This window comes from Paramisgurnus dabryanus, chromosome 2 (assembly GCF_030506205.2).
Source record: "Paramisgurnus dabryanus chromosome 2, PD_genome_1.1, whole genome shotgun sequence".
Taxonomy (NCBI): Eukaryota; Metazoa; Chordata; class Actinopteri; order Cypriniformes; family Cobitidae; genus Paramisgurnus; species Paramisgurnus dabryanus.
In genome coordinates this window covers 52121022-52134113 of record NC_133338.1, presented here as the reverse complement: position 1 = coordinate 52134113, position 13092 = coordinate 52121022, and the positions used below count along the sequence as shown (strand labels likewise).

At 37.7% G+C, this 13092-nt stretch overlaps 1 protein-coding gene and 1 long non-coding RNA gene across 2 annotated transcripts in view; both read left to right on the top strand.

Moving 5' to 3' along the window:
* adamts7 (a disintegrin-like and metallopeptidase (reprolysin type) with thrombospondin type 1 motif, 7) overlaps positions 1-13092 on the top strand; it is a 72265-nt gene that overhangs the window by 48663 nt on the left and 10510 nt on the right. The window contains exons 17-23 of the mRNA XM_065261628.1: positions 82-208; positions 315-528; positions 2347-4023; positions 4716-4868; positions 4962-5135; positions 5210-5353; positions 6493-6655. Coding sequence (XP_065117700.1) covers positions 82-208; positions 315-528; positions 2347-4023; positions 4716-4868; positions 4962-5135; positions 5210-5353; positions 6493-6655 — 2652 coding nt within the window. The remainder of the gene's footprint in view (positions 1-81; positions 209-314; positions 529-2346; positions 4024-4715; positions 4869-4961; positions 5136-5209; positions 5354-6492; positions 6656-13092) is intronic.
* LOC135743785 (uncharacterized) lies at positions 8644-11497 on the top strand. The gene is made up of 3 exons (XR_010530579.2): positions 8644-8917; positions 9739-9907; positions 11292-11497. It is a non-coding gene; the product is annotated as an uncharacterized lncRNA (long non-coding RNA).

Below are 13092 nucleotides of genomic sequence, written 5' to 3'. Positions count from 1 at the left end.
GATGTTAAGTGTTTGTTCTTTGGCAAATGGGCCCATGCCTATTTTGTAAACCGATGTTCATCAATTTACCATGTTTTTCAGGTGTACGGAGACAAGTTGTGCACTGTGTGGAGAAAACATCTGGAATTGTTGAGGAACATTACTGCGATCCATCGTCCAGGCCAGATGACAAGCAAACTAGTTGTAATAAGCAACCGTGTCCAGCCATGTGAGTTTTAACCAAACGAGTGGGCCGTACCAATCCACTAAACTCTACTTTAGTCACTCATCAGGGGCTTCTACGATATATTGCAGTAATATTGTTTTGCCTTTAGGTGGTGGGTCGGGGATTGGCAGAAGTGTTCATCGAGTTGCGGTGACATGGGCATCAGTAAGAGGACAGTGCTGTGTATTCGAAAGGTTGGGCTGGATGAGCAGAAAGCTCTGCAGCCGTCGGAATGTGAAAACTTGCCCAAGCCTGAAGCAATTGTCCCTTGCAACACACGTGTGCTTTGCCCTGCAGACTGGATGACTGGAAACTGGTCAGAGGTCAGTGTATGTCTGGCATAGGCAAACCATGACATGTCTGTTCATGAGACCGTTCTGTATGGTAAGGATCAACATAGTTTTTGGATAGTGTTATAGATTCACTGTGTACGATTGTAAATTGCAACCAACGCCTCAAACCCCTGCATTTCGCAATGCATAGAGAAGCTACGCTATATATAAACATACAAATATATCAAATGAAAGAACAGACCCTCTGCTTTCAAACAAACACACTAAACAGGGAAAAAACATTTCATCCTATCAATATTTTTTTCTTAGCTTATAAACTCTTAAAAAAAGTTGCCAGCCAGCGCCAGCATTTTTCATGATTTTCACAAAAGTTTAATGCCTTCCAGAAAATGTTCTTCTTTAAATATATAAACAAACAATATATCAGATGAAAGAACAGACCCTCTGCTTTCAAACAAAAAAACGTTTCATCCTACCTTCATTAGTTCTCTTGTAATCACCTCTCAAACATGGGTAGGTTTCTTCAAAAACACCCAATTTTGAGCAAAATGCTGAGATAATTCAATTTTTGCGAAGGACTTTTGATAGAGATCAGATGCAGAGTGATCTTTAAAACATACACGGAGTTCTTTCTCTTTCACGTGAGGCGCTACTTCCGGTTTGTATAGCGGTATTGCGGAAAGACGGAAAATCTCGCAATTGGCAGGAAAGCGTTTTCTCTTAATTGACGAGATATCTCGTCAATGGCGGTGAAAGAGTTAAATATGGATATTATTCTTAAAAAATAAAAATGTTTTAGCAAAAAGCTGAAATAATTGCATTTTTGTAATTTTAAGTAATTTAAGTAATTTTGTTAGAGATCAGATTCAGAACGATTATTAAAACATACAGTTTAAAAATAGTAAAAAAAATAGCTTTTTATAAACAGGGTAAGTGCGCCATCTATTGGATAATCGCAGCATTACAGATTAATAAAATAATAAAAACTCATCAGGAAAACGTTTTTTCATGCAAATGTTTTCTTTTAATTGACGAGATAACTCGTCAATGGCGCGGAAAGAGTTAAGATACGATTTGGTCGATTGGATCACAAGTGGATGACCCTTAAGACAGGTGTAAACGAGATGTAAAACGTTTTGAGCTCGTTCACTTTCAACCACATTCGGAGGTAGACAAAAACAAATTTGACTGGAATGCTTTTGTGGTGTAGCATTTGGTCGAATGTTTTTGAGCAGCCCCAAAGACCGCCTACTGTCCACCTATTGATCTAATATAATGTACTGAGCACAGTGTTTGACTATTGGACATTCTAGCCCAAACCACCGGTGTTTAGTGCGATCTTTATGCTTTCATTGATTAAACTGAAGCGGCTGCTCTCTGCCCCTTTCATTTGTTTCAATTTGCGAGCATGTAAAGGTTGCTGGAGCTTATTTCATCAATTGCTCTGAAATATCAGAAAAAGCTCTTACACATGTACAAAATACTGTGCAGCATGTTTACTAACAACACAAGCAGCGGACTCTCATATAATATTAGTTCCCGTCAATTTAGGCCGTTATTTCACGTTTAAATGAAAGCAGAGGGGCTCGTCCACAGACCACCCCCTTAGTAAGTAGACAAAGACACAGATTAAAATACCAGGTGTAAATATGAATGTGTCTCTCTAGTCCACTTGTGATCTGATCGACCAAAACGCATCTTAATACCAGGTATAAACAGCCCCTTACACTAAATGTGTTTTAGGCAGTTTTTTATAATGAACAATGTCTGGCAGCATGAACTTCCACTTTCCCTGAAAATCACTTATTACAGTTTTTGTCTTTGTCTTCTCTTTCATTTCCTCCGCAGTGCTCGGTGAGCTGTGGAGCCGGTGTCCGGTCACGTCATGTGGAGTGCAGCTGGAATACCGGTGCAGACTGTGATCCAAAAGCCAAGCCTAATTTAACTACGGAATGCTATATTCAGGACTGCCCCACAAACTCCAACTTTGGTAACGAAGTTGGAAGTGGAGCATCCGGCAGAGAAGTATTAAATGAGATAAATACAATACCTCATGACGACCACATGCCAGAATCTGGCATTGGTTCAACTAGGAATCAGCACCACGGCAATGATGACCTCAATAATATTGTAGAAGAAGATTTCTCACATTATAGCCATGTAGAAAAATCTGTCGACAACAAACTTCACGTTGATGATTTTTATTACGACTATAATTTCATCAGATTCCATGAGGATCTGTCTTACGACCTTGATAAAGATGGAAACGATGCGTTTGATAACTCAGGAGTAAAACATGGAGATGTTTATTTGAGAGGAACAGATGTTCCCATAACTACTACCTCATCATCATCCACCACTGCGGATGATCACAGGACCATCACAAAGGTTCCCTCTGGCAGCATCGCCAGCAGGAATACTGAAGGTCATGGGACCCAAAATTTGAAGGATGACTTGCTAGATGAAAATAATTATGATCCATTTGCTGAGGACTATTTCCTTCCTGTCATTACAACAACTGAACCATCCTCTGCAGGTACGAGGTTATTTAACAATTGGAAAGAATCAGGCTTTGATCTTGGCATAACTCAGGACGTCAGTACTACCAAAAACCCTCCACCAACTCTAGAAACCTTCCATCAACCTCAGGACAACCATGCATTTTCATATGAAACTATGCCAAAAGATTTTTTGACACCTGGTCCACTTGAAATATCTGATGGGAATTCAAATAACAGTGACGGTAAAAGAGAAAACCAAAAAGACAAAACCACAACGCTTGATGAAGAGGAGATTAATGAAGATGTTCCAAGTGGTGAAAGTGACTGGGAAAGCTTTCAAAACAGTCAGACGTCTAAACCTCCATTAGATGTGTTTCCGTTTGAAACCTATGAGAACAGACATTTTAATTATCCCTTAACTCTGTCACAATGGGATCCAACTTCAAACCCACCTGAGCTACTAAACAGTGCTTCCACTTATGGCTTTGCAGAATATGAAGGTTTCACTGAATCACCAACAAACGATAAGGGTAGTGAACAAGTTTTCATTACCTCGGATAGCCTTTCTCAAGACTTCACTGCTTCTCCAATTTCCTCTAACTCAGCCAAACTTTACAGTAGTATGACCTCAGCAGCTGGAACAACTGCTCTACCTCCTACAGATGTGGAAAGCGATTCGGAGCCCTCGCGCTTAACTGCAACTGAAATTCCAGACAGTGCTTTTAAAAAGAACACAGAACGAAGTTGGAATTTCAGAGCCACTGCACCAATCAGGACCACCGCACCTGGAGCTCAGGGTCCCAGGACACAGCCGTGGGGAACTCCAGTCCCCTTACCTCGATGGACAGAGATTGATAACAATGAGATTAAAATAGCCCCATTTCTAACCCCTGCTGGGGTGAACCCAATGCTCTATACTACTATTGAACTGCCATCTCAGGGTACTGGCAGCGATTCTTCTTCTAGCCCGCTGGTGCCATCTTCATCCTCCCCTGCAAACTGGAGAAAAGGCAACTGGAGTGCAGTAAGTAGTCAATTGTGCATTCCTCACATTTTCTAGATATGAAGCCAGCGTGGGCTGAAACAGCAGTGTGCCATCACCATCACAGTCCTCTAATTGTGCTGAGCTTCAGATTTCAACACAAGCATAACTTAAACTGTCAGAGGGAGAGTAATTAATTTTTTTGTTATTCTGCACCAAAAATGGTCATGAGAGAACCACATGACACTGGTATCTGCCCTAAAATCACGAAAGGAAATGAATGCATGCACATGCAGTCTGGTTACAGATTTATCCAAGATTTTTGGATAGGACAGTGAAGAGATAAAAAAAATCATATAGGGGGAGAGAGAAGTGAAAAGGAGTTGACCACAAGCCAGAACTCAAGCTTGGGTCGCCCCGTATCACTATTGCACACGAGCAGTTTACTAGGCTATTGGTGCAGACCAAACAACCCTACTAGACTTTTAACCCCACTACACTACCATTGAAGCAGGAAATGAGCAGTTTATGGGAATGTTATTGAAGCCATGTGGCATCTATCCCTATCCTTGCCCTTCCCATATTTTGGGGGAACGTCCTTATGGCAATCCTTAAAATTGTATTGGTTTATGTTGATCCTGGAATAAATCCTACTTGAATCACTTTGAGCAGAAACAGCTGAAAAAGTAAGAACCACATTATGTTTAGTTTCCACAAATGGCTTTGTATTGTAGTGTTCAACAAGTTGTGGGCTTGGTGCCATCTGGAGGTCGGTGTCATGCAGCACTGGGAATGAAACAGACTGCGACTTGGCCACCAGACCAGTGCCTGCACGCCGATGCTACCTTAGACCCTGTGCATCATGGAAGATTGGCGAATGGAGCAAAGTAAGTCTCCATGCACTTTTCAAAAGCATAGTGAATTCCTAAGTTGTACATTTAGCAGATGCTTTTATATAAAGCGACAAATTTTTCTGGTAGTGCTCGAAGAACTGTGGCGGAGGAGTGAAGATGCGAGAGATACAGTGTTACGACACGCGAGATCAGAGGTCATTAAGGCCGTTCCATTGTCAGGCCACGACCCACAGACCTCCTGTCCGATTGACCTGTAACAACCAGACTTGTTTAGACTGGTACACCTCTTCTTGGGGACAGGTGAGATGTTTTCCACTCTTCATGTCTTTTCAATCTTTGTGTCTGCCTATCTGATGTGTTGTAAATGCTTGCAGTGTTCAGAGATGTGTGGAGGTGGAGAACAGCAAAGGTTGGTGACCTGCCCTGAAACTGGAAAATGTAATGACCTGCAGCCCAGCTACATCCAGGGTTGTAACCTGCATCCGTGCACACAATGGGTGACTGGTTCCTGGGGTCAGGTGAGCATATATTGACATCAATAATTGTATTTTTATCTGTTTTATGAGAAATTATGTGATTGTGCACCAGATTAAAATCTATTGCATCTTTGTGCATACATTTCTAAATGTAAAGATTCAAAAAATGCTCTTTGTCAGGCAGTTTGGATCAAAATTTTCTTTTTAAGAGGGAAAGTTTTACAATCTATGAAATGGTAAGAAATAATGGTCTTAAAAGTGATTCTTCTCCACTCAAAAAAAATGCTCATTTTCCAGCTCCCCTAAAGTTAAACATTTGATTTTTATAGTTTTTGAATCCATTCAACAGATCTCCCAGTCTGGCGGTACCACATGGACAAAACCATGGTCAATTTTTGGTTACCACAGATTATCCATGGTTTTGCTGTTTAGTAGACCAAAAAACATAATTACTACACATCAACCAATGACAGCATTGAGTGGAATGCAATAAATTTGCTCAACCAATCACAGCGCACCATTCCACGCACTGTAAACAATAATGTTGGCGCTTTACATACACATGGATTCTAGTTTCCTCATCTACGTTGTACTTTGTGATCAACAAACAAACAAAAAGAAAATAATACTTTTGTTGGCATTGATAAACCTGTGGTGGTTTTCTGTGTCGAGGAAGAAACTTAAGCCATCAAAATCGAATAATTTAGGTGAGGGGCACTTGGGCAAAGGAAAAATGTTGGCTGTTGCTTGTTAAAAATAGTTAACAATAGACCAAAAAACATAATTACTGCACATCAACCAATGACAGCATTGAGCTGCCAGTCAAAGTACTGTAGTATATCAATGTATTTCTGTTTATAATGGTTTTTCCCATCAGGTGAACACTAAGGCAATGACAGCTGCAAAATAGGCTGCTTTGCTTGTTAGTTTTGTATCATTGGTTTGAAATGCGTGAGGCCATGTTGAAATTTATCACAGTTTTGACACTTATTAGCACACTTTACAGATCATCAACACCTATTTGGTTTTTAGAAATGTGGCATGTGCAGTCATGGTAAAGTAATAAAGAGGAAGTCGGATTTAAACCGTTCCTGATTCCTAAACAGCAGAAGTGGAAATTTAAGCTGGTTTTATTGGAAAAACTGTACTGTGTGTTGATGTGAACTGTTGTGTGTTGGCAGTGTTCAGTGTCCTGTGGAGGAGGTATTCAAAGACGACTGGTGAAATGTGTCAACACTAAAGCCGAAACGGAGGACGAACATGAACATCTGGATTGTGATCATGAACCCCGACCGAAGAACTCACGCAAGTGTAATGTTCAAGACTGTGATAGCGCCCCCTCTGGTAAGTAAGATAATTATGTAGAAATATACTGTTTCACTTAAGCTATTGACTTGCAGCATGCATACTGATACATAATAAACTTAAATCCTAAAAAGGGCAAAACATTCCCATGTTCTGTTAGTGCCGTAGGACGTTTTATAAAGGGCTTCTACTTCAGATTGATTTGACTGAATTTGGACTGTCTGTGCTATTCACTGACCCATGTAGCCTCATTTATTGTTGCTCTTTTGTTACGGACCACTGGGGATTGAAGTGATGCCCGCCTGCAGTCCAAACAACACAACAGACCATGATTATTTCGAGAGACACAGAACAACACGAGTCTTTTCACATGAACAAGATGTAGTTTGCAACAATAGAAAAGTGAAGTGCAGTTAAGGATCATTGCAGCTTTCAGAACAGATGATAAACAGTGGCATTAAAGTAAATATTTACAACCAATTTTACCTTTGTAATATGATGCATTTACAAGTGAACTAAATTTGAAATCAGAACACAATTAAGCTCAGATAAAAAAGCCTTTAAACACCACCTATGTCAAAATTGAGATTGATATTAACCGAATGCTCTTGACGCATATTATACTTTCATCAAAACATTAGCTTGAAATTGGCTTAATCCCATCCTCAGGCCATTTAGAATTACCGGTTTGTTGGCAGAATCCATTACGAGTCTGGTAATTTTTTTTAACATCATTTACATAAAATAATTATCTAATTTACATAAAAACATGTCAGACGCACTTACAGAGGGTTTTGCTTCTGAGCTCTTCAATTATAGGGCAAGGCTTTTTTTTTTGATCCATCTTGAATTGATTGCGTAGTGTAAAGAAGATGTTTCATACCAAATTGAGTCGGATCTGAATGGTTTTGCAGTAAAATGTGTTGAGGATAAATAAGGACATTTTTATTTATGCATTGAAGGTCAAGACCGCCCGCAGGAACATCTTTATGCATTCCATTCTTTACACTTTCTATCAAAACTTCCGTAACCTTCATTGTATTATTCAGCAAGTCTGCAGTTCATATTGACTTTAAACTCAAAAGAATAAGTTCTTGTAAAAGTTCATTTAAGGTACTTAAAAACTAGATTTGAAATAAAAAGAAAATTGCCTCTATCCTTTCACCTGACTTTACTGCCTATGCATTTCTAGGAGTTTCCCTTTCAGACGCAAACTTTTTGGGAGGAGATTATTTAAATGATTCAAGCAACGTTATTTACTAATGTTTGCGCATGTATTATGACAGGTCTTTGCGACATTATTTAACGCCTCAAATTACTTTCCGCTTGAAATGGCTGCAATTATTGCTAAAAAAGAACATTAAAAAATAGTGTTTGCCAAGCTATGTTATTTTATATAAATAAAATAGGACTCACTAGTAGAGATCGACCGATACTCATTTTTTCAAACCGATGCCGATAACAAATATTTGGAGGCTTATGTGCCCGATAACCGATATGCTGAACCGATTTTTATTTACTGTTATACTTCTGTTTTTGACATAATAATTACTACACTACTGAACTGAACAAACCCTTATAATAATAATCATCATCACAATCACTCCCTCTTTGCATACAAAGTCATAAATAGAGGGGTCTGAAAGAGTGAAGAATAATATTAATTTAATGAATAATGTAGAAACTATATTCCCAATACATGGACTATTCCAAACACCCCTATCATTTCGTCAGAAATGGACTGATCCAAAGTTCGCGCTGCGGTTTTCAGGTAACAGAGCGGGAGAGAGAGAAAAGTATAGCGGAGTTGGCTGCTTCACTGTAAAACTTTTCTGTAAATTTACAGCGAATTTCTAACAGTATTGTACTGTATTTTCAAAAAACAGTGTTAGACTGTATATTTACAAAATATTTACAGAATGTCTGTAAATGTACAGAATTGTCCTGTTTTCAGCAGTCAAAATTCGTAATACAGAATAATACTGTAAAAGCATTGCATTGTGGGATTGATTTCCTTCGCGCTCAATATTTGAATGTAAGCAGAGCTAGTGCTTCGGAAGTTCGGACGCCCTTTATTTGTTCGGATTGGTTATTCATATAAACAACGACGATATGAAGACAACGCGTTCAACTTTTAATCTATAGCTGCCTGTGATGTGAAAACGTACACGGAACAATAAAAAGTTACACGACGACGCGGCAGAAATGAGAGGATTATGCATGCAGCAAGAAGACGGGGAGAATACAATGTGTCTGTGATGAAGATAAACGAGGATTGATTGACTGAGCATCATTGACACGGTAAGACACTGTTGTTGTATTCGATTGCATTTCTGAACGGTTTGCACGAGTGGGCTATTTTTAGGAGCTGCGTTGTTGTCACTCCACAAGTTACGCTAATATGCTAAACTCTTAACAGACAGCACACGACACGTTGATAAAGATGTTTTTGTTACTTATCTGTCTGTTAATTCTTTCGTTTTTGACGACTTATCATGATGATGTGAATTGCCCTAAAACAACACAATGTTGCTGTCGGTGCTTTGTGATTTAGCTTAAGTAATACACGTAAAGAATCAAACATTTCAGCTTGTTCTCAAATATACACCAAGTTAAGTTACTTTGATATGAAAACGTAGTGGTTGTAGCCTGCATTCATCACAAATATAGTTTTATTTGTATTTTAAAGTTATTATAAGTGAAATGATGTCAGACTTACCTCAGTTATTAAAGTTTAGTTAAATTGTAACCCCCACCTCCATTACTTCGTTGTCACGTCATTTAAAATTGTTTGATTAACATATTTTTGCAATTATCACTCAAATTTGGTGATGTATAGTATATGTATGTAATATACTTCTATATACAGTACCACTCAAAAGTTTGAACTTACTTCCCATGTCCAAACTTTGGCCTGGTACTGTATACAGTACCCATATAATATACTGTAGTATGTTTGTATTGTCCTGTAATATACACATTTTAACCTAATATCTGTATTTGCATCGGTTGAGCTCAAGTTATGTTTAATAGTTATATTTGTAAATGGCTAAATAACATCACAAAAATAGAAACAAATTTTATTTTAAATATTTTATCTTTTTTGTTTTGGTCGATTTCAGGTCCGTCTCTAAGCAACCAGAGCTGGATGTTGAGCATGGACGGTCAGGTTGTGTGTGAAGGAGAGCAGTGCAAATTTGTCTCTGGTCTTGCAACGCTGATTGCCTCATTCTACAATTTTAACCTCCAGGATCAGGAAGCGGTGGCATGCACCCTTGGGTTTGTTCAGAGGTTAGATACACATTTCCCATTCATATGTTAAAATGATTTTTTTTACATATTGTGAAGGTCTGCATCAAGATGCAAAGCGTAAAACTGAAACTTCATATTTACATTAAATAAGTAAGTATGAACTGTATTCATCTCACCTCAGTTTTTCTCCGCTTACACTTTTGGCATGGTTTTTGTGCTGAAATACTGCCAAAAGCATTGCAAGTTTGCAAACACAATTTTATGAACGACAAATACAAATTAATTGCGCAGAATCTGTCTCGGTGTGTAAAATAAACCACTTTTTAATGTGTAAATGATTTGTTGCATACAGAGGGTAGGGTGGCCATTCGTGCCAGTTCCGCCGGACACGTCCCGAACATGTTTTCGGGTGTGTTCTCCGGAAGTCGCGTTGCTCGAATGCATACGTCATCGAGGTCCTCACATTTCAGTTAAAATACATTAGAAAATTAAGATTTATTTCTTTTAAGATTGCTTTTCTGAAATTAAACCCGAATTATTAAACCTTGATGACGTATGCGGTCGAGTCGACCAACACGACTTACGGTGAACGAACCCGAAAACATGTTCGGGACGTGTCCGGCGGAACTGGCACGAATGGCCACCCTAACAGATGGTAAAACTATTTCCTGAAATAACCTGACATTAACAGTTTTGTCATAATTCTCTCACTCATTTGAGCTTGCTAGTGCGTGTGGAAAGGCGTGGCTATCAAATGAGGCTTTTAATAACTCGTTGTTTTCTCTTTTATGATTGGTTGAATAACGGCAGTAGTTGTCTCAGTATCTGGTAGCCCAGTAGATATTGAGTTATTTCAGGAAATTGTTTTATAAAAACTGGTTTATTTTACACACTAAGACAGATTCTGTGTAATTCATTTGTGTTTACCGTTCATAAAACTGTATTTTTGAAAGAATGCCACTGTTTGCACACTTGCAATGCTTTTTGCAGTATTTCAGCCCAAAAATCCATGCCAAACGTGTAAATGCAGAAAAACTGAGGTCAGATGAATACAGTTAATATTTATTTAGCCTAAATATGAAGTTTTACAAGACATGAATTACGCTTAAGATTAACAACAGTTTAATGTTGCCAAACTTTTTTCTTATGCCTGCAACTTGATTTACACCTTTACAAAACAATGTCACCTTTATGCTTGTAATGTCACATTTCCATTTTGACCAGTGATTTGTTGTTTTTAACAGAACATTGATCTTCCCCCATTACTTCTGTTTAGACCAAATAATTCAATTAAATTGCACAATTATTAATACAGATTTATTTGTTTATTTAATTTTTTTAATTACTGTGTAAAATAAGAAGACTTATTAAATTTTTTTATCAACATAATAGTAATTGTTCGTGTTCCTTTTCTGCCTTGCAGATGATTTCTCTACATCAACCTGGAACGTGGATCAAAGATGAAGAAAGGGAAAAAGAACACTACAGTGAATCCACAGGTTTTCACTCTTCTTAGAAAACTTACAGACTTTAAATGCAATTTTGTTTAGACACTTCCACTATCCAGTGTAGTTGAATTAAAAGGAAATAAAGTTTCCTACATTGTTAATGATGTGCTGTTAATTGAAATACAAATGTACAGCTGGCATTTCATCCAATTTGCTTATGTTAAAGAATTAATCCACTTTTAAAATGATGTAAAAAAAAAAAAGGGCGCATACAGCTTCAAAGGGCTCTAAACTAGGGCTGCATGATAAATCGCATGTGATTGTCATTGCGCATCTCGTCAGTAAAGCCGGTTCTTTGATTAGTAGTAAATCGCCATCACCTGCTTTCAGATGGAGCAGCATGTACTACACAACGCCATAGATCACTGACAATCAGGGCAAAATTTGCATTAATAATATGTATGCGATATGGCCCTGCTTGTCAGTGAACTACGTTTACTCTGTCTAGTAAAAGCTGCTCCATCTGAAAGCAGGTGATGAGATGCGCATGACTAATGCATGTGATTTATCGTGCAGCCCTACTCTAAACTATCCAAACTGATGCATAAGGGTCTTAACCAGCAAAAATCATAACTTTCGGCAAGAAAAATAATATGCACTTTTAATACACAACTTCTCATCTTGCACTAGCCGTGGACGCGCCAACGTGACGTCATGTAATGCATAGGCATGTCGAAAGGTCACGCATCACAAATGTGAAACACACACTTGCAGACCATTTTAAACAACAAACTGACATAAAGACATTAATTAGTTATCATTCCATATACAACAACGTCTGAACGTTCCTCCTTCTCCACGCTTGTAAACACTGGGGCGGTAGTTTTGCATGCATCACGTGTGACCTTTCAACATGCTTAAGCATTACGTTAGATTGCGCTGATGGGACACAAGGCTAGTGCAAGATGAGAAGTTATGGATTTATAGTACTTATTTTTTATTTTTCTCAATAAAAATTATGATGGTTTGCTAGATAAGACCCTTATGCCTTGGTTGTGATCGTTTAGAGCCCTTTAAAGCTGCATCAAAACAGCACATTTTAAACTGCATTTAATCTGTAAACTATTGAGGTCCAATAAAGTCTTTAAAATTGAGAAAAAGCAATGAGTGTTTTCCCTAAAAAACTTAATTTCTTATTGACTGAACAAAAAAAGACATCAACATTTTGGATGACATGTGGGTGAGTAAATTATCCGGATGTTTTATTAAGAAAGTAGAGTAATCCTTTAATGTATTTTCCCTCCTGACTTTCTTTTTTTGCATCATTTAAAATATTTTGAAACATTTCCATTCTTTGAAAGTTAATAAGATCACTTGATTGTTAATGTTCTGATAATTCATAACTGTTCTGTCAACTGTTTATTAATTGTAATGTATACAGCTGACATTTCAGCAAACATGTTTATGTAAATTTTATGGCCTTTGCTTTTAAAAAATAAAGTTTTATATTCTAAGAATTTTGTATTTGTGTATTATGTATTTAATTTCCATTTGAGACTATTGTTACTGTTACACATATAATATAAATTCCTAATTTAAAAGTGGCATATCAGTAAAATACAGAATGGGTTATAGTTCTGTAAAAATACAGTAATTTGCTGGCAATATATCTGCCTGTATGTAAATTTACAGTGTAAAGTTTTACAGTGTATACTGTAAAAATAAATAAATTACAGCGTTATACTGTATCTGACAATTACAGTGCAAGACTGTAAA